General features: G+C 42.7%; 1 protein-coding gene across 5 annotated transcripts; it reads right to left on the bottom strand.

The window, feature by feature from the left end:
• Positions 1 to 401: 401 nt before the first annotated feature.
• LOC116234661 (uncharacterized) lies at positions 402 to 16,801 on the bottom strand. 5 transcript variants are annotated; one of them, XM_090131930.1, is made up of 4 exons: positions 13,080 to 13,119; positions 12,786 to 12,868; positions 8,208 to 8,308; positions 6,828 to 8,120 (listed from the first exon to the last, which is right to left on the bottom strand). In XM_090131930.1, the coding sequence occupies exons 2-4, from the start codon at positions 12,843 to 12,845 to the stop codon at positions 7,718 to 7,720; spliced, it is 564 nt and encodes a 187-aa protein (XP_089988056.1). In that variant the 5' UTR covers positions 12,846 to 12,868; positions 13,080 to 13,119; the 3' UTR covers positions 6,828 to 7,717. The 5 variants fall into 5 exon arrangements, 2 of the variants coding, with proteins under 2 accessions (XP_089988056.1, XP_089988057.1); XM_090131931.1 differs by having other exon boundaries at positions 13,031 to 13,110; XR_016461978.1 differs by lacking the exons at positions 6,828 to 8,120; positions 12,786 to 12,868; positions 13,080 to 13,119 and adding exons at positions 402 to 484; positions 14,091 to 16,801.
• Between the last annotated feature and the right edge of the window lie 1,078 nt (positions 16,802 to 17,879).

Genomic DNA, 17,879 nt, shown 5'->3' with positions numbered 1-17,879 from the left:
TAAACGCAACCTCATAATTAGGCTTCATCACTGCCCAGTGTGTCAAAAAGCATAAATTAGCAAGCTAGAAAAAATTAAAGCTAGCTTAAATATCATAAACTTTAAAGAAGTATGAAAGCAAAGGAAGAAAATAATGCTTCTTTTTATTTACTTTTTGTTTTGAATCTTTAGGGTGGACCAAGGTCAAATTTCAAATTTTTCTTTAATTAGGAATGAATAAACCTTATGTTTCCTTGAACTCTGAAAGAAAAATGTACTCTTTATGTAATTCTATTTGATATCTGTACTCAGAACAAGTATTTCAAATAAACATTGAACTATCACCATCTTATGACAAAGCAAGAACTGGCCATATCCCTGAACTGCCACTAGAGAGAAGAAAGTGAATTGACAGTATATAGTTCTATTCAAAACAAAACAGACACAGGACTTTTATTTTTTTGAGTGTACAGCTGAGCCAGTTCTGCTGCACAGGTTCCGAGATCTGTAGAAAGATACATATTCATATTAATGCAATAAATAGTGAATATTTTGTAATAACAAAACAGATTAGTGAAAAGATGACAGAGTTGACAGTAAGATGAACAGTATTGAAGGGTGTTTGGTATTTCTTCTCCCACTATTTAACTTTTTAAACTCAATTACATGTAGATTGGTTTTCAGTGGGAATGAAGTGTCCATTTCCACTGATTTTCAATGAAATTTTGAGTCTCTAATTCCTACATTCTTCTCTGAAGATCCCTTACACAGTCTATTTGGAGTGTATATCTTTCCATCTACAACAAACTCAAAGTTAACCATACGTTAAACATATGTTGGTTGTGCACGTTCCAGCTCACTTTATCAAATAAGGATGAAAAGTAAATAATTATAGAAGCTGTAGGAGCAGGGATGAAAAACACATGGTAAAATTTAGCTTAACCACAGCAGTTTTGTATTCAGTATAAAAGGAAACGCACATTTTTACCTGAGAAAGAAGTATTTGACAGTAATGCAAAAAAAATGAAAGAAATAACACAAAAACTTCTAGTTTATGCTAGAATTTCTCCTCACTGATGTATTTCTGCAACATTTCCACCACTAGTGAACTACAGTTTGAAGAACTGAGAGTTTCTTTGGTTGATTTTCCACTCATTCCTCTTAGAGTAAACCATCCTTTCAACATCATCATGGAGAAATGTCTCTTGAATTTCTTGAACGTCTCTTGAATATTTGTATTGAAGAGAAAAATATATTTCTTTTTCCTGTTTTGTTTATGTTTTTGTTTGTTTGTTTGATCTTTTAGTTTTCTCATTAAGGGAAGTCCCCTCTGTGAAAAGCATCAGCAGTGGGCTAAAGTTCAATTTAAGAAAAATCTTTGGAGCATTTAATTTAATCCACAGACACACAGAATAACTAATTTTTATGATGTAAGGAGGTTGAATGTCTGAACTGGCTTTTCATGTTAGACAGCTGAATTCAAATCTAGTCATGGATGATCCATCCCTGTAGGTGTCAAAGGCCAGGTTGGACAGAGCCCTGGGAAAATGATCTAGTGCCTGATATAGTGGTTGGCAACTCTGCCCACAGCATGGGGCTTGGAACCGGTGATCTTTAAAGCCACTTTCAACCCAAGACATTCTATGTAACAAAAAAAACAACAACAACAACAAAAAAAAAACAACAAAACCATCATAATTTAGTTAAAAATACATTTTGGCAATTTTAATTTCCAAGAAAGTATCAGAATGGCAATCATTACAGAAATATATATACATATATAAGGTTAAAATCATCATCATTAATTTAAGCTATTGTCTCCTTACTTTCTTTAATAGCAAAATTTTCCCATCCCCAAAACCAATGGAAACTGGGTGCATAAAAAATCCCCAAATCTTTCCGTGTCTATAGCAGTCCTTCATCTGCTTGTGGAAACAGACATCTTCTCTAGTGAACCATTTACTATGGTGTTAAGCACATGCTGGGATGTATTTTAGAAGCAGTTCTGTTCAAGGACTGTGTTTCACTTCCTTAAACAATTGTGTTATGAGTCAGAGTTCTAATGAAGACAAGTTGTTATGTCTCTATGCATCTGCCCTGGGAGAGAGATACAGCCACAAAGACAGAAAATTTGGACAGCCTTGCATTGTTTATCAGGCACAGAAGGTCAGGAGATAAATGGTAAGAAACCACAGGATAGTTTGGTAGATCTCTTATAATGATTTTGTTGTCTCAAATGAACCTTGGAAGTCCATGAAAGTTGGATACTGAGAAGCTTATTAAGAGTAAGAGAGGGAAGAAAGCATACAAACTAGATAAAAAGATATTATGGAACCGTAGAACCAGAGAATCATTTGAGTTGGAAGAGACTCTTAAAGGTCATCTAGTCCACCTCCCCTGCAATTAACAGGGAAACCTACAGCTCAATTAGGTTGCTCAGAGCCCTGTCCAGCCTTACCTTGAAATTCTCCAGGGATGGGCCATCAGCCATCTCTCTGGGCAGCCTGTTCCAGTGCCTCATCACCCTCACTATAACACATTTTTTCCTTATATTCAGCCTAAATCTACCCTCTTTAGGCTTGAAATTCTTTCCTCTTGCCCTGTCACAACAGACCTTGCTGAACAGTCTGACCCCTTCCTTGTTATAGCCCCCTGTCAGATAATGAAAGACACTCTCAGGTGTCCCCAGAGCTTTCTCTTCTCCAGGCTGAACAGCCCCAGCTCTCTCAGCCTCTCCATGCAGGAGAGGTGTTTCATTCCTTGGATTCCTTGTGGCCCTCCTCTGCACATATTCCAACAGGTCTATTTCTCTCCTGTACTGAGGCCTCCACATCTGGACACAGTACTTCAGGCGAGGCCACACTGAAGCAGAGCAGAGGGTCAGAATGACCTCCCTCCACATGCTGGCCTTGCTTCTTTTGATGCAGACCAGATACAGTTGGCAAAATATCAGAATACATTAAACATAATAAGTACATAAAAGGCCTGCAGTTTCTCCCCTGCAATTCCAATTAATATGTACTATATTTAAAACAACAACAAAGCATTCTTTTTCTCTGTAATACTAATACAGAAGTTTAACAATATCAAGCAGTACAGATTTTGTTCCAACTTGCTGATTTATCTACATTCAGCTGGAAATTTTCCCAACACCAAGAGATTGTGGATACCTCCGGATTTTTATTAAACTGGAATGGATTTTCTCACCATAAGACGCTTCCTTTCACATTTGTCAGATTAAATAAAATATTCAAAAAGTGTCACTGCATTAGAACAAAAACTGGTTGTATAAACATTTTAAGACTTGTTCTATTCCCAGGTTTACTACAGCAAAAAAAAAAAAAAAAAAAACAACAACAACAACAACAACAACATTCTTAATGTTCTTAGAAATGAATTTGGGAAATACTGAAACACTGTAATGAATGATTATTACAACAGGGAACAACCATTATGTTTCTCTAACAATAATCTTCAGTCAGCAAGCACATTTCAACTCTGAAATATATTAGTAAGATCAATATGTTATGAAGATAAGAGTTCAAATTTCTCCTGCAACAGAAAGACCTGCTCAAATTCACCTGATGATTCACAATATTGTGATTTCATGAAGAGACTCAAAATACCTACATTCTTGCAGTCTGTAAAGTGAGATTCTGAAAAAGGGACCTTTATTTTAAATCTGAATAATTTCATTTTTAATAAAAAATTCAGCATTCACAAAAATGTTGTATCTTAGGCCCATAAAGAGAAGTTCAGTTAATATCACACTCAGTGAATCCAAAAGTAAAAATAAACACATACCTTGTATGTAGTCTCTGTTTCAGCTTTTATGTCATGTTGTGTTAGGTTTCTCAGTGACTTATTCAGCTACTTTCAGCACTTTTATCACAATTCTACAGCAAAGCTCTATTTATTCAACTCATGGAAAATATTTTCAACACCACATTTTCATGACAAATTAAGTCTCAATTTTTTTGATTGCCTTCCTATGCTTTCACTCAGTACTCAGCCAAAAAAAAAAAAAAAAAAAAAAAAAAAAAAAAAAAATTAATTGTTGTGATTTTGTGATTTTTTGTTGTCAGCATTCCACATCAGAACATCATGTGAACCAGTGGGAGTTAACGAGTTAATGAATGTTCTGGTCCTGTTTACTGCCTTTTATGAGCACTTCAAGTATCCTGATGGGAGGGAAGGGATAGCATCCCCGGAAGACTTGGTGAGAAGGGGAAGTGGGGTGGAGCTCTGGACAGGGCCCGAGCATCCACCTCTCTCTCTCTGGCCCTGACTTAGCCATCTCAGCTTGCTGTGGAGAAAAGCGCATGCTTTCTCTCATGCTACCGTGGTTTGACTTGCATTTTGGATACTCTTATCTTTCTCGTTTTGTTTGATTTAGTTAAATTCAGTAAATAACCTCAGATTATTGCTCCTCAGATTGCTGCTACTGTATTTTCTCTTCGTTAAAACTATCTGCTAGCTCTCTGCCCTTCCCCCTCTCCCAGAGCACATGTAGCCCGGGGCTGGCTGGGTCGTGGCAAATCGTTAGTACCCCTTCCTTGTTTTTTTTTTCTTTTTCGGGGCCTGTGCCTCTCCTGTCATGGACTTATATCTAGGAATAACCCCATGACAATTATTGGTGGAAAATGCGGGAAACTATATGTTTTTATTTCATCTTAAGAGGGAACTAAGGACCCTTATGTTCCTTGGAACATATTGGTTCCTTTTTAAGCTCCTCATATTCTGTTTCAAAGTTGCACATATTTACAGTCAGTTAAGGGCACTGATAGAGATACCTGCCTGGTTCCTATACAACCTGGCTAATTTAACAGACAATATGATGTTTGGACAGGTTTCCAGGTGCTCTTCCCAGTTCCTTATGCATGTTCAGGTTGCCAGCTTAGGTACTGTGCTATCAGTCTCTCTGAATGTATTCTCTGTAGGATTAGGATTTTATATTATGTGGAGGAAGCTTTCCCCGAAACCAGAGAATATGGAGTGGCAGGGAATATGGAGAGGTTTAGGAAAGCGATCAGAAGCGTGGGTCCTCCGGTGTCATGGGATTTTACTCTTGTACACCTGTGGGACTCTGAGGAACCCTGAGCGAGCATTTGGGTAAGGGATGGTGCAGTTCAGAAAGATCTGAGGAGGAACAGCTTATGTGGGGCTTGGCTTGTGCTTACCAAGCTCTGTATAATACTATTCTGGAGGCAGAGAGTGAGAGAGTTTCCAAACCGAGATCTGAAGCAAAAGGGGAAACCTCCAAGTCAATCTTGATCAGTTGGAGGCACCAGTATCAATGTCAGTTGCCCCTGTGGAAGGCCAGAAATGGAAACGGGTGTCCTCCTGTCTAGAACAGAAAGAAGTGGAGGAAATAGAGGAGGATCTAGGCGAGGTGGCCTCCTGAAAACCACCACCTCTGAGAAAGGCAACCAAGAAAAGTAAGAGACATGGAGAGGAGAGTGATAAGGAGGGAGTCACTGTTACCACTATTTCTTGATCCCTGAAAATGACTGAAATCCAAGGCATAAAAAAGAGTCTACGCAACACCCAACAGTGAAACTGTTGTTGCCTGGTTGCTTTGGTGTTGGGACAACGGGGCTGGGAGCATGTCCCTAAATGAAGCCTGCCAACTAGAAAACATCACCCGAGACTCAGCTATTGACAGAGAGATTAATGGATATCTGGACAGAGTCGCCACCCTCTTGGAATGAATGTTATTAACTGTGAAGGAAAGACATCCCTTCAGAGATGATCTGGAGCCTGGGATGAAAAAGTGGAATACTGTTGAGAAAGGTATCCAGTATTTGAGAGAAAGAGCCATAGTTGAAATGCTGTATGATCCTGAGTTTGTTTCTAATGATCCACAACAGGACCATGATCCCGAGAGAGCGGTGAGTAGACCCGAAATATGGCGAAAGCTCACGAGAACAGCACCAGAAGGGTACGCCAGTTAACTGTTAGCAACAACCGATAGATATGAAGACCTAGGCAGAAGACCCCCAGTTTTTGAACTGATTCTTCAAAGATTGGAACAAAGATTACTGCCATCCATGCTTCCATATCAGCCATCTGCCAAATGGCAGAAAGACTAGATAGAATGGAGAAGAACCAGGATGGCATGCAGGAGGAATTGTCCCTAGTGATCAGTCATGTACACCTTCCTTGTTTGTTTGTTTTTTCTTTTCTTTTTCCCAGGGTCTGTGCCCCCTTGTCACAGGCTTATATCTAAGGATAACCGCATGACACTAATCAATACTGATCAAAACAATTTCTTGTACATGTTACACTGACATATCTGTCTAATAATCATACAGTAATTCTTGCTCCCTAGTTTCTTCCTACCTTCCTTTGAGCTATATCGTACAAGTAATTATTTTGCTATTAGCTGACAATTGCCTTATTTGCTTTTCTCTACCTGCCTAGTGCAGTTCACCACAATACACTACATTCACCCTCTTGGGTGCAAGTGAAAAATTCACAGGAACCAGATAGGTTTTATTAACAGCTTAAGCTTAACTTGTTTCTGCAATGTAAGGAGAAATGTCACCTATGCTAACACTCCAGGATCACAGATGCAAGCATAACAAGAAGACATAATGTGCTTACAGATCTGGCTGCTCTAAGACAGTAAAGATGTAGGTTTTTAGTCAGAGTTTCAAGTTGCATTAATACATGCCTTTTTTAGAATAAATCTAATTATCTTTTAATAAATAGATATTCAATAACAACATCTTCTTTTTAAAATTAAAGTAACATTGTGCAGAAAATGTTGAAAAAGAATAAGTATTGAATTGAATAAGTATTGCTTTGATTTATTTTCAAAGATCAAGGGAAAAAGAATTTCCAGGACATACTTCCCTACAAAGATAGAGTCATGGAATCATAGAATCCTTAGAGTTGAAAGGGACCCTTAAAGGTCATCTAGTCCACCTCCCCTGCAGTTAACAGAGACATTCACAACTAAATCAGGTTGCCCAGGATGTCATGGTTTTGCGATTTTTCGTTTTTGGTATTCCACATCATAACATCATGTGGGGCACTGGGAGTTTAACTGTAAATGCTCAAGCTCTGGGTACCTGTCTGGAAGAGAAGAAGAACTACATTCCCCAGGGGACTTTGCAGTCACAGAGAATCTCGAGATATAACTCCTGGTAAGGTCACCTGATGCGCTCTTCTTTGCCTGCTCTTCATCGGCTCTCCTCCCTTTTTCTCCCTGCTGCTCAACTGGACTGCGCATCTCACCTCAGCGTTTTGGTGAGGCCTATCCACCTTTCGGACATTCTCTCTCTCATTATATTTGATTTATTAGCTTCAATTTTAATTATATTGTATTATAGTGTGTTATCTTGCATTCCAATACTATATTTAGTAAATTTGTTTGTTTCTCTTCAGATCATTGCTGCTGTTTTTAATTATTTTGGCGTCCCCTGTACCCTTTTCCGGAGGCCCGGATCTGTGATCTCTCTGCCCCGCTAGTCACGGAACCGGGCTGAACCAGCTCGTAAACCTTTGACACCAGGATCTGATCCAGCCATACCTTGAAATTCTCCAGGGATGGGGCATCAGCCATCTCTCTGGGCAGCCTGTTCCAGTGCCTCATCACCCTCACTATAACACATTTTTTCCTTATATTCAGCCTAAATCTACCCTCTTCAGGCTTGAAATTCTCTCCTCTTGCCCTGTCACAACAGACCTTGCTGAACAGTCTGTCCCCTTCCTTCTTATAGCCCCAGCTTTCTCAGCCTGCTGAGAGAAAGACACTCTCAGGTGTCCCCAGAGCTTTCTCTTCTCCAGGCTGAACAGCCCCAGCTCTCTCAGCCTCTCCATGCAGGAGAGGTGTTTCATTCCTTGGATCATTTTTGTGGCCCTCCTCTGCACATATTCCAACAGGTCTATTTCTCCTCCTGTACTGAGGCCTCCACATCTGGACACAGTACTCCAGGTGAGACTTCACCAGCAGAGAGCAGAGGGTCAGAATGACCTCCCTCCATGTGTTGGCCACGCTTTTTTTGATGCAGACCAGGATACAGTTGGCTTTCTGGGATGTGAGGGCAAGTTGCAGGCTCATGTCCAGCTTCCCATCCACCAGTACCCCCAGGTCTTTTTCAGCAGGACTGTACTCAATCTTTTCATCCTTCAGCCTGTATTGATAATGAGGATTGCCTCAACCGAAGAGCAAGACCTTGCATTTGGATTTGTTAAACCTCATGTGGTCCACCTGGACGTACCTCTTAAGCCTGTTTAAGTCTGTTTGGATGGCATCCTGTCCGTCTTGTGTGTTGACTGCTCCCCACAACTTGCTAAGGATGCACTCGATCCCACTGTCAATCTAATTGATGAAGATATTAAAGAGTATTGGTGCCAGCACTGACCATCATGGGACACCACTCATCACTGATCTCTATCCAAACACTGAGAGTTGACCACCACCCTCTGGACTTGATCCTGCAGCCAGATCTTCATCCATTGAATAATGGAATCATAGAATCACCAAGGTTGGAAAAGACCTCTAGGATTATCCAACCCAACCACCCACCTACAACCAATATTTCCCTCTAAACCACGTCCCTCAGTACTGCATCTAAATGTTTCCTGAACAAATCCAGGGACAGTTACTCTCAGGACACTAGTAGGGCATGCCAGTGCCTGATCACTCTCTCATATAAGTATTTCCTAACTTCTAGTCTGAATCTCACCTGGTGCAATTTGAAGCCATTCCCTCTCATCCTATTGCTAGTTAAATGGGAGAAGACACTCTCCCCCACCTCACCTTAACCTCCCTTCAGGTAGTTGTAGAGAGTGATAAGGTATCCTCTGAGTCTCCTATTATCCAGAATAAATATTCCCAGTTTTCTCAACTGCTCCTCATAAGGCTTGTTCTCTAGACTACTCACCATCTTCGTTGCCCTTCTCTGGACATGCTCCAGGGCCTCAATGTCTTTCTTATAGTGAGGGGATCAAAAGTGAACACAGTACTCGAGGTGCAGCCTCACAAGAGCTGAGTACAGAGGGATGACCATTTCCCTGCTTCTGCTGCAATGCTATTTCTGATACAAGTCAGAATGCCATTGGCCTTTTTGGCCACCTGGGCACTCTGTTGGCTCATATTCAGCTGAATGTCAATCGATATCCCAAGGTCCACTTCCGCTACACAATCTTTCAGCCAATCTGCTATAGCACTGCCTGGAGTTGTTATGGCCAAAGTGCAGGACCTGCTCTTGGTCTTGTTGAACTTCATCCCATTGGCCTCAATCCAGCTATCCTGCTTGTCCAGCTAGCTCTGTAGGGCCTTCCTATCCCCAGGCAGATTGACAGTTCCTCCCAAATTGATGTCATCTGCAAACTTACTGAGGCCACACTCAATGCCCTCATCCGGATCATCAGTAAAGACACTGAACAGGACAGGCCCCAGAACCGCTCCTGACCAGTCACCAGCTGGATGTGACTCCATTTATCACCACCCTCTGGGTTTGGCCATCTGGCCAGTTCTTTACTCATCAAAGAGTGTACCTGTCCAAGCCACAGGCTGCCAGCTGCTCCAGTACAATACTATGGGCAACAGTGTCGAAGTCTTTGCTAAAGTCTAGGTAGACTACACCAACAGCCTTTCTATCATCCATCAAACAGGTCACTCAATCATAGAAGGAGATCAAGTTGGTCAAGCAGGACCTGCCTTTCATGGATTCACGCTGGCTAGGCCTGATCCCCAGGTTGTTCCACACATGCCATGTGATGTCTGTCAAGATGATCTTCTCCATAGCCTTACCTGGCACCAAGGCCAGGCTGACCGGCCTGTGGTTCTCTGGATCCTCCCTATGATTTTTCTTGCAGATGGGAGTCGCACTGGCAAGCCAACAATCCTCTGAAGCCTTTCTGGTTGACCAGAAATGATGGTAGATGATGGAAAAAGGCTTGGCTATCACCTCTGCCAGCTCCCTCAGCATCTTTGGGTGTATCCCATCTAGTCCCATGGACTTATGGCAGTCTAGGTGGAGTAGTAGGTCTCTACTGTTTCCATTTCAGTAGCAGGGGTTTCTTTTGTTTCCCATCTGAGACTTGCAGGTCAGGGAGTACAGTATCCTGAGGATTACTGGTCTGAGTTGTAAAGACAGATGTAAAGAAGGCATTGGGAATCTCAGCCTTTTCCTTTTTCTCAGTGGTCATGTTCCCCACCACATCCAGTAAAGGAGGGAGATTCTCCTGAGCTCTCCTTTTACTGTTAACACATTTGTAAAGAAGTTTTTTGTTCTCCTTTACCCCAACAGCAAATTGAGTTCAAGCTGGGCCTTTCTAATGTCCTCCCTGCACATTCCTAACAACTTATCTGTACTCTTCTCGAGTTGCCCATCCTTCTTCAACAGAATGTAGATTCTTTTTTTTCTTCTGGAGCCTCAGGAAAACCTCCCTGTTCACTCACACATGTCCCCACAAGCTCATATTGCAGCTCAGGAGGATATCTTGCTCCTGCACCTTTAAGACTTCCTTCTTGAGGAGCGATCACTTTTCCTGGACCCCCTTACCTTTCAAGACTGAATCCCAAAGGACTCTCCTAACCAGTGTCCTGAGCAGTTCAATGTCTGCCCTCTGGAAATGCAGGGTAGTAGTTTTGCTACCGCCCTCCCCCCCACTCCTGAGTCCATCTGAATCAATAGCTCTACCATTCTGTGATCACTCTATCCATGATAGCTCCCAACCATCACATCTCCCACCAGTCCTTCCCTGTTTGTGAAAAGCAAGTCTAGTGGAGTACCTTCCTCAGTAGGCTCTCTTACCAGCTTCATCAGGAAGTTATCTTCACACACTCTAGAAACCTCCTATACTGCCTCTTCTGTGCTACACTGTATTCCCAACATATATCAATCAGTGAAGTCCCAGTTCCCCATGACAGCAAGGGCTGGTGATAGCACAATTTCTACTAGCTGTTCGTAAAAATCTTCATCTGTCTCTTCATTCTGGTTAGGTGGACTATAACAGATCCCCACCAGGATGTCTGCCTTGTTGGCCCTCCTCCTGATCCATATCCATAGACATTCAACCTCTTCATTCCCAGCTCCAAGCACAACAACATCAAAACACTCTCTTAGCCTTGCCACTAGCCCTCCTTCCTTGCCCTTCTGAAAAGGCCCTGGAAGGTGTCCAGAGAAGGGCAACAAAACTGGTGAGGGATCTGGAGCACAAGTCTTATGAGGAATGGCTGAGGGAGCTCGGATTGTTTAGTATGGAGAAGAGGAGGCTCAGGGGAGACCTCATTGCACTCTACAACTTCCTGAAGGGAGGTTGTGATGAGGAGACGTTTGGCCTCTTCTCCCAGGCAACAAACAGGACCCAAGGAAATAGCCACAACTTGTACCATAGGAGGTTTAGATTAGACATAAGGAAAAACTTTTTCTCTCAGAGGGTGGTCAGGCACTGGAATGGCCTGCCCAGGGAGGTGATGGAGTCACCATCCCTGGCAGTGTTGAAGTGGCATCTGGATGAGGAGCTATGAGATATGGTTTAGTAACTTGTGGTAGCAGTGGTATTGGGAGGATGGGAACCTACATGATCTTGAAGGTTCTTTCCAACCTTGTGATTCTATGATTCTATGTTTCTAAGAGCTTATCTCAAACCATTCTTAGTGGGAGCAATCTCATCATATTTCTGGAATGGCAACAAAGTCACAGTTTGCCTATTGCACAATGGCTTCCAGATCCTCTTGTTTGTTCCCTTGTTGTGTGCATTGCTGTAGATGCACTACCTTTGCTTCACCCCCAATCCCATTATAGTTCCCCTCTGTTCATCTCTAACAGGCCTGGTTTTATCCCCTTCCTCCTTCATGTCTAGTTTAAAGCCCTTTGAACAAGCCCTGCTAGGTCCTGGGCTAGGGTCCATTTCCCAGTTTGAGGCAGGTGAGACCCATCAGCAGACATCAGGCCCAGTATCAAGTAAACTGTCCCATGATTTAAAAAAAAAAAAAAACAACAAACAAAATTCTTGCGATTGCACCAGTCTCTCAGCCACATATTTTTGACATGGGTTTTCCTGCTCTTCTCAGTATCCCTCCCTGCCACTGAAAGGATAGAGGAAAATACGACCTCTACACCCGCTCTGTCCACTAGCTGCCCCATCTCCCTGAAATCCTTTCTGATAATTGTCAGGCTTCTCTCAGCAACTTCATTGCTGCCAGCCTGTACTATCAATAAAGGATAATAACCAGAGGGGTGAATCAGACTAGGAAGTTTCCTAGAAATATCCGTGACACAGGCCCCAGGGAAACAGAACACTTCCCTTCATGCCAGGCTGGGCTGACACACAGGGACCTCCTTTCCTCTCAGCAGGGAGTGACCTACAACAATCACCCTTTTGTCCTTGGCAGAAGTGGTCTTGAGGTATGGAATCAACCGCCTCGTTCTAGACAACCTCATAGGTGGACTTCCGACCACATCCCCAATCACCTCTCAAGCTTTGAGGGCCTCAGACCTATTACACAGAGGCACCTGAGGAACCAAGGTAGGTTGGGATGAGGGTTGCCTGTGACGCTGAGCTGGGACCTGTTTCGATTCCTCCTCTTCCCTTAAATCGCTTCCCTCTGCTCAACAATGGCATGGAGGGAGTCCTCCACCCTTTGGGAAGTATCATGTTGGCGTCTTCCTTGCAAGTTTGGAAGAGTTACTCTCCCAATCTATCTCCTGCTTGCACTCTCTGATACTCTTCTGATACCTCCTTGAGCTCCACCACCACACTGAGTAGATCATCCACCTGCTCACACCTCACACAGGTGGAATCCCTGCTGCCCTTCACCAGCAGCAACAGGCTCAAGCACTTACCGCAGCCAGATACTTGAACTGCCACATTTTTAGGCAGGTGTTCCATCTGAGTCTCAACATTCTTTCTTGCCAGAGCTTTCTACCTGGTGGAGACCATGGCTAGATTTATTGTCTGGGAAGCAGCTGGTAGTTACATCGGTCTCCTGAGTAGACAGAGATACTCTGCTCTCCTTGCCCTCCCTGTTCCCTCGTCCTGTATGAACTGCCCACGCAAACTTCTGCACCGCCCTTTCATTGCTTCTCACTCTGTTTGCCTGTCCTGTTCACTCCATCCCCTACTGGCAAGTTTCATACCCACAGGGAGTGATCCTGCCACTGCTGGCTCCACCCCTGTGATGTCAGAATGCTACTACCACGCGGAGGACAATAACAGCCGGCAGATGCTGGAAGAGCTGCTGCTTAACCTGCTCAGGCAAGTTCCTGCTTCGGTATGGAATGCACCCACTCGAGGGCAGAGTACCTCACCCAAAACTGAACTGTCCAACCATAAAATCCATATCTTTCCAATTTGGACTGAACAATGTAGTAGGATACTGTGTCAGAGGCCTTACTGAAGTCCAGATAGCTCTTCGGTTATCCAGTGGCACCATCATAAAAGGCCATTAGGTTGGTCAAGCAGGATTTGCCCTTGGTGAGGCCATGCTGGTTCTCCCATATCACCTCCCTGCCTTCCATGTGCCTAAGCATACCAACCATGATGATCTGCTCTATTATCTTTCCTGGTACAGAGGTTAGACTGACAGGTCAGTAGTTCCCAGGGTCATCCTTTTTAGCCTTCTTAAAAATGTGTGATGTTGCCTTTTTCCCTGTCACCAGGGACTTCACCTGATTACCACTACAAATATCAGTGATATTTGAAAAAAAATATTACTGAGAGTGGCTTGGCAGCTACATCAGCCAATTCCTTCAAGATTCTGGGATGCATCTCACAGGGACCCATGGACTTGTGGATGTGCAGGTTCATAAGGTAGTCACAAAACTGATCTTCGCATACAGTGGGAGGAACATTGCTTCCCAATCCCTTCCTACCAAACCAAATATTTCAGGATTGTGTGACTAGCAGTTATCAGAGAAGACCAAGGCAAAAGACTCAGCCTTCTCCTTTTCTGTGACACAGCTTGTCTGTGTCACTCACTGCAGGTGGTATGACCTCCTGGACTTTCCTCTTCTGGTTCAGGTTACCTTTAGAAACCTTTTTTGTTCTTTTTGGCATCCTTTGACCAAGTTTAGGTCAAATTTAATTCAATCTGGGCCTTGGCTTTCCTGACACCAACCACACATAGCCTTATATTTTTCCCACAGTACCTGTCTCTGTTTCTACTGCCTGTGAATTTTCTTCTTCCTCTTCAGTTTGACCATCAGGTCCTGGTTCAGCCATGCCAATCTCTTGTCTTCCTTTCCTGACTGGCTCCACCTGGGGATGGAGAGCTCATGCATCCTCCTTAAAGATCTTCCAGTTCTGTTCTCCTCCCTTGCCCATGTGGACACTTTCTCAGGTTGTTTAGTTGACTAACTCCCTGATGAACTGGAAGGTATTTTTCCTAAAAATTTAGCTTTCTAATTTTACTCTTTGCCTTCTTCATATCCCTCCAGACTATGAACTCAACTGTAGCATGGTCACAACAGCCCTGGCAGCCTCCAATTCTGATGTCACCAATCAGTTCATTTGCATTGGTGAGCAACAGGTCCAGTATTGCATGTCCTTTTATTACTTGAGAGAAAGTGGGTGTATCATGGAGAATAAACCATCACTTAAGGAAGAAACAAAGTCACATAAATCATAAAATCATAGAATTTGCTTGGGTTGAAAGGGACCTCAAGGATCATCAAGCTCCAAACCCATTGCCATAGGCAGGGCTGCCAACCTCCATATATATAATTCTAGATCAGGCTGCCCAGGGCCCCATCCAACCTGGCCTTGAACATCTCCAGGGATGAGGCATTGACAGCCTATCTGGGCAGCCTGTTGCAGCACCTCACCACTCTCTTGATAAAGAACTTCCCCTTGATATCCAACCTCTTCCCTCTTTCAACTTAAAATCATTTCCCCTCATCCCGCCATTACCTACCTTTGTAAAGAGTTGACTCCTCTCCTGTTTGTAGGCTCCCTTTAGGTACTGAAAGACTGCAATGAGGTCACCCCGCAGCCTTCTCTTCTTCAGGCTGAACAAGCCCAGCTTCCTCAGCCTGTCTTTGTAGGGGCGGTGCTCCAGACCTCTGATCATTTTTGTGACCTTCCTCTGGATCCCCTCTGACAGCCCCCTGTCTTTCTTGTATTGAGGGCCCCAGACCTGGATGCAGTACTCCAGATGGGTCCTCAGGAGGGTAGAGTAGAGAGGGACAATCACCTCCCTGTTCCTGCTGGCCACCCCTCTTCTGATGAAGCCCAGGATACCATTTGCTTTCTGAACTGCAAAAGTACACTGCTGGGTCATATTAAGCTTTTCATCTACCGGGACCCTCAGGTCCTTTTCTGCAGGCCTATTCTCAAGGATTGCTCATCCTTCTGCATATATGCGTCTGGCTTATGTACAAAACCTTGCACTTTTCTGTGTTGAACCTCATTAGATTCACCTGGGCCCACCTTTTATGTCTGTTGAGGTCCCTCTGAATGGAATCTCTTCCTTCTACTATGTCAACCACACCAACACATATCAACAGCAAACTTGCTGAAGGTGCACTCAGTTCCATCATCGATGTCACTGATAAAAATGTTAAGGAGTACCGGTCCCAAGATAGACCCCTGGGGAACACCACTCATTACCGGCCTCCACCCGGACATAGAACTATTCATTGATCACCACCCTCTGTCTGCGGACTTTCAATAGTTCTTTATTGACTGTGTGGTCCACCCATCAAACCCACATCTTTCTGATTTGGAGATAAGGATGTGGTGGGGGACCATGACAAAGGCCTTGCACAAGTCCAGGTAAATGATATTGTTTGCCTTTGCTTTGTCCACCAGTGCTGTCACCCTGTCATAGAAGGCCACCAGATTGCTTAGTCATGACCTTCCTCTGGTGAAGTCGCGCTAGCTGTCTTGTATCACACACTCATTCCTCAAGTGATCTAGCACGCCATCCAAGAGAATTTTATTTTCCACTGTGTCTCTTTACATTTTCATTTTAAGGATTGACTAATTTTGCACAGATTTTTTACAATAACACTGCATTCAAAATTTTTTTAAACTGAGTGCTCCATTTTCATGAAAAGTGGAAACCTCGGAATGTAGCAATATTAGGGTCATTTTACATTTCACCAAATCATTAACATGGATCTGATTTGTGCCTCTGTAAATATGAAGTTAATGCCTACCTGCCCTTCTTAAAATAACTATCTCTGTAGTGTATGGGCAAAGTTTTGCATTTCAAATGCAATTGCAGTCCCATGAGAGCCAATAAAACAATGAGTTAAACACTGATTTAAATGTAGAATTAGATTACATTACCATTATGGTTTTCATCTTGAAATAAACTCAGAAAGTTTCCGGTCTCATTTATCCTTGCAGAAAATCACAGTGTTTTGCTCTGAAATTAACATTCTGACATGGCAAACAAGAATGTCACATAAACTCTAAGGAAATAAACTTTAAAGTGAAAGAAAAACCATAACTAACCAAGGCAAACTATTTTGTTCATTCAGTAATTACAGTGCTTTTTAAAACTGAACCATTTAAACCACAGTTGCCTTACTCTGTGAAACTAAGGAACTTTTTTAGATAGGCTTTTCTGTCAGTAGAATAGTAGTTCAAAGACTGTGTGCTTATATTGACCTTAGAACACAGGAGATAAAACTCACCTTGTTATACATTACCTTTGCATTAGGTTGCAGAGCACAAACAGTTTAACAATTCCAAATGGGTATAATTTACTTCAGGTTCAAGTATCAGTTTGCTTGTTTTGCTACTGTTAATCACCTCTTAAATAAACAATTGCTTTATCTATGTACTGTGCCTCATTTCACTTTCAAATTATGTCTGTGTTTCACTCCTAACAGCTTATTATGATCTATAATTAACAATTTTCCTGAAAGCAGAGCCTTACATTGAAAAGAGCCCACGTGCTATCTGGGAAATACTTGAAATAGGATGCTTCTGTCTTAATAAAAAACTGAAAGTGAAGTTGTGTATATGCTCTGCTACTATTCTATTATCTTTTCTACTCTCCTTCAATAAATTTATGGATACTCAATATTGAATGGATTCAACATGTTGAATGCAGCATTTTGGAAGGAAGGAAGGAAGGAAGGAAGGAAGGAAGGAAGGAAGGAAGGAAGGAAGGAAGGAAGGAAGGAAGGAAGGAAGGAAGGAAGGAAGGAAGGAAGGAAGGAAGGAAGGAAGGAAGGAAGGAAAGAAGGAAGGAAGGAAAGAAGGAAGGAGGGAGGGAGGGAGGGAGGGAGGGAGGGAGGGAGGGAGGGAGGGAGGGAGGGAGGGAGGAGGAGAGAAGGAGGCAATTTTGTCTATTCTCACAAATGTGTAGTCATTCTTAAGCATGTCTTAGCAGAACCTAAAATTGAAAAATGCCTAAACAAGCAAGGACTGAAGACTGGACAAAAAAAATGGATGAAACAGGATTTAAAACTGATCAAAAAGGCCTACAAATTCTTAGTAGACTTTGGCAGTTTTGAAAGCCCCTTCCATTCTGCATTTTACTATTGCTGGGCTGTTTGCATGAAGGTGAAGTTACTCTGAGCTTCCATATTATCATATTATCATTCAACCATAGAGTGGCTTGCGATGGAAGAGACCTTAAAGATCTTCCAGTTCCAACCTTTTGTCATAGACAGGGTTGTCAGCCACAAAGTCAGGCTGCCCAAGTCTCCATCCATTCTGGCCTTGTACTTCTCCACGGATGCAGTCTTCCTGCCTTTTCTTATAAATAGGAGTTACGTTTCCCTTTCTCAATTAACTTCCAATGAAGTCAGTACGGACTTCATTTGACAGCAGTGATTTTTCAAAAATAACAAGGAATGGCTTGACAACAACATAAGACAGTTCCTTCAAGATTCTAGGATGCAAGTCATCAGGCCCCATTGATCTGTACACATTCAGTTCCACCAGTAAATCTGTTCCTAACTTACAGTGGAGAGATTTTT

This window comes from Phasianus colchicus, chromosome Z (assembly GCF_987193195.1).
Source record: "Phasianus colchicus chromosome Z, bPhaCol1.hap1.1, whole genome shotgun sequence".
Lineage (NCBI taxonomy): Eukaryota > Metazoa > Chordata > Aves > Galliformes > Phasianidae > Phasianus > Phasianus colchicus.
The sequence above is the reverse complement of the archived record's forward strand: the minus strand, read 5'-3'. Positions and strand labels throughout refer to the sequence as shown.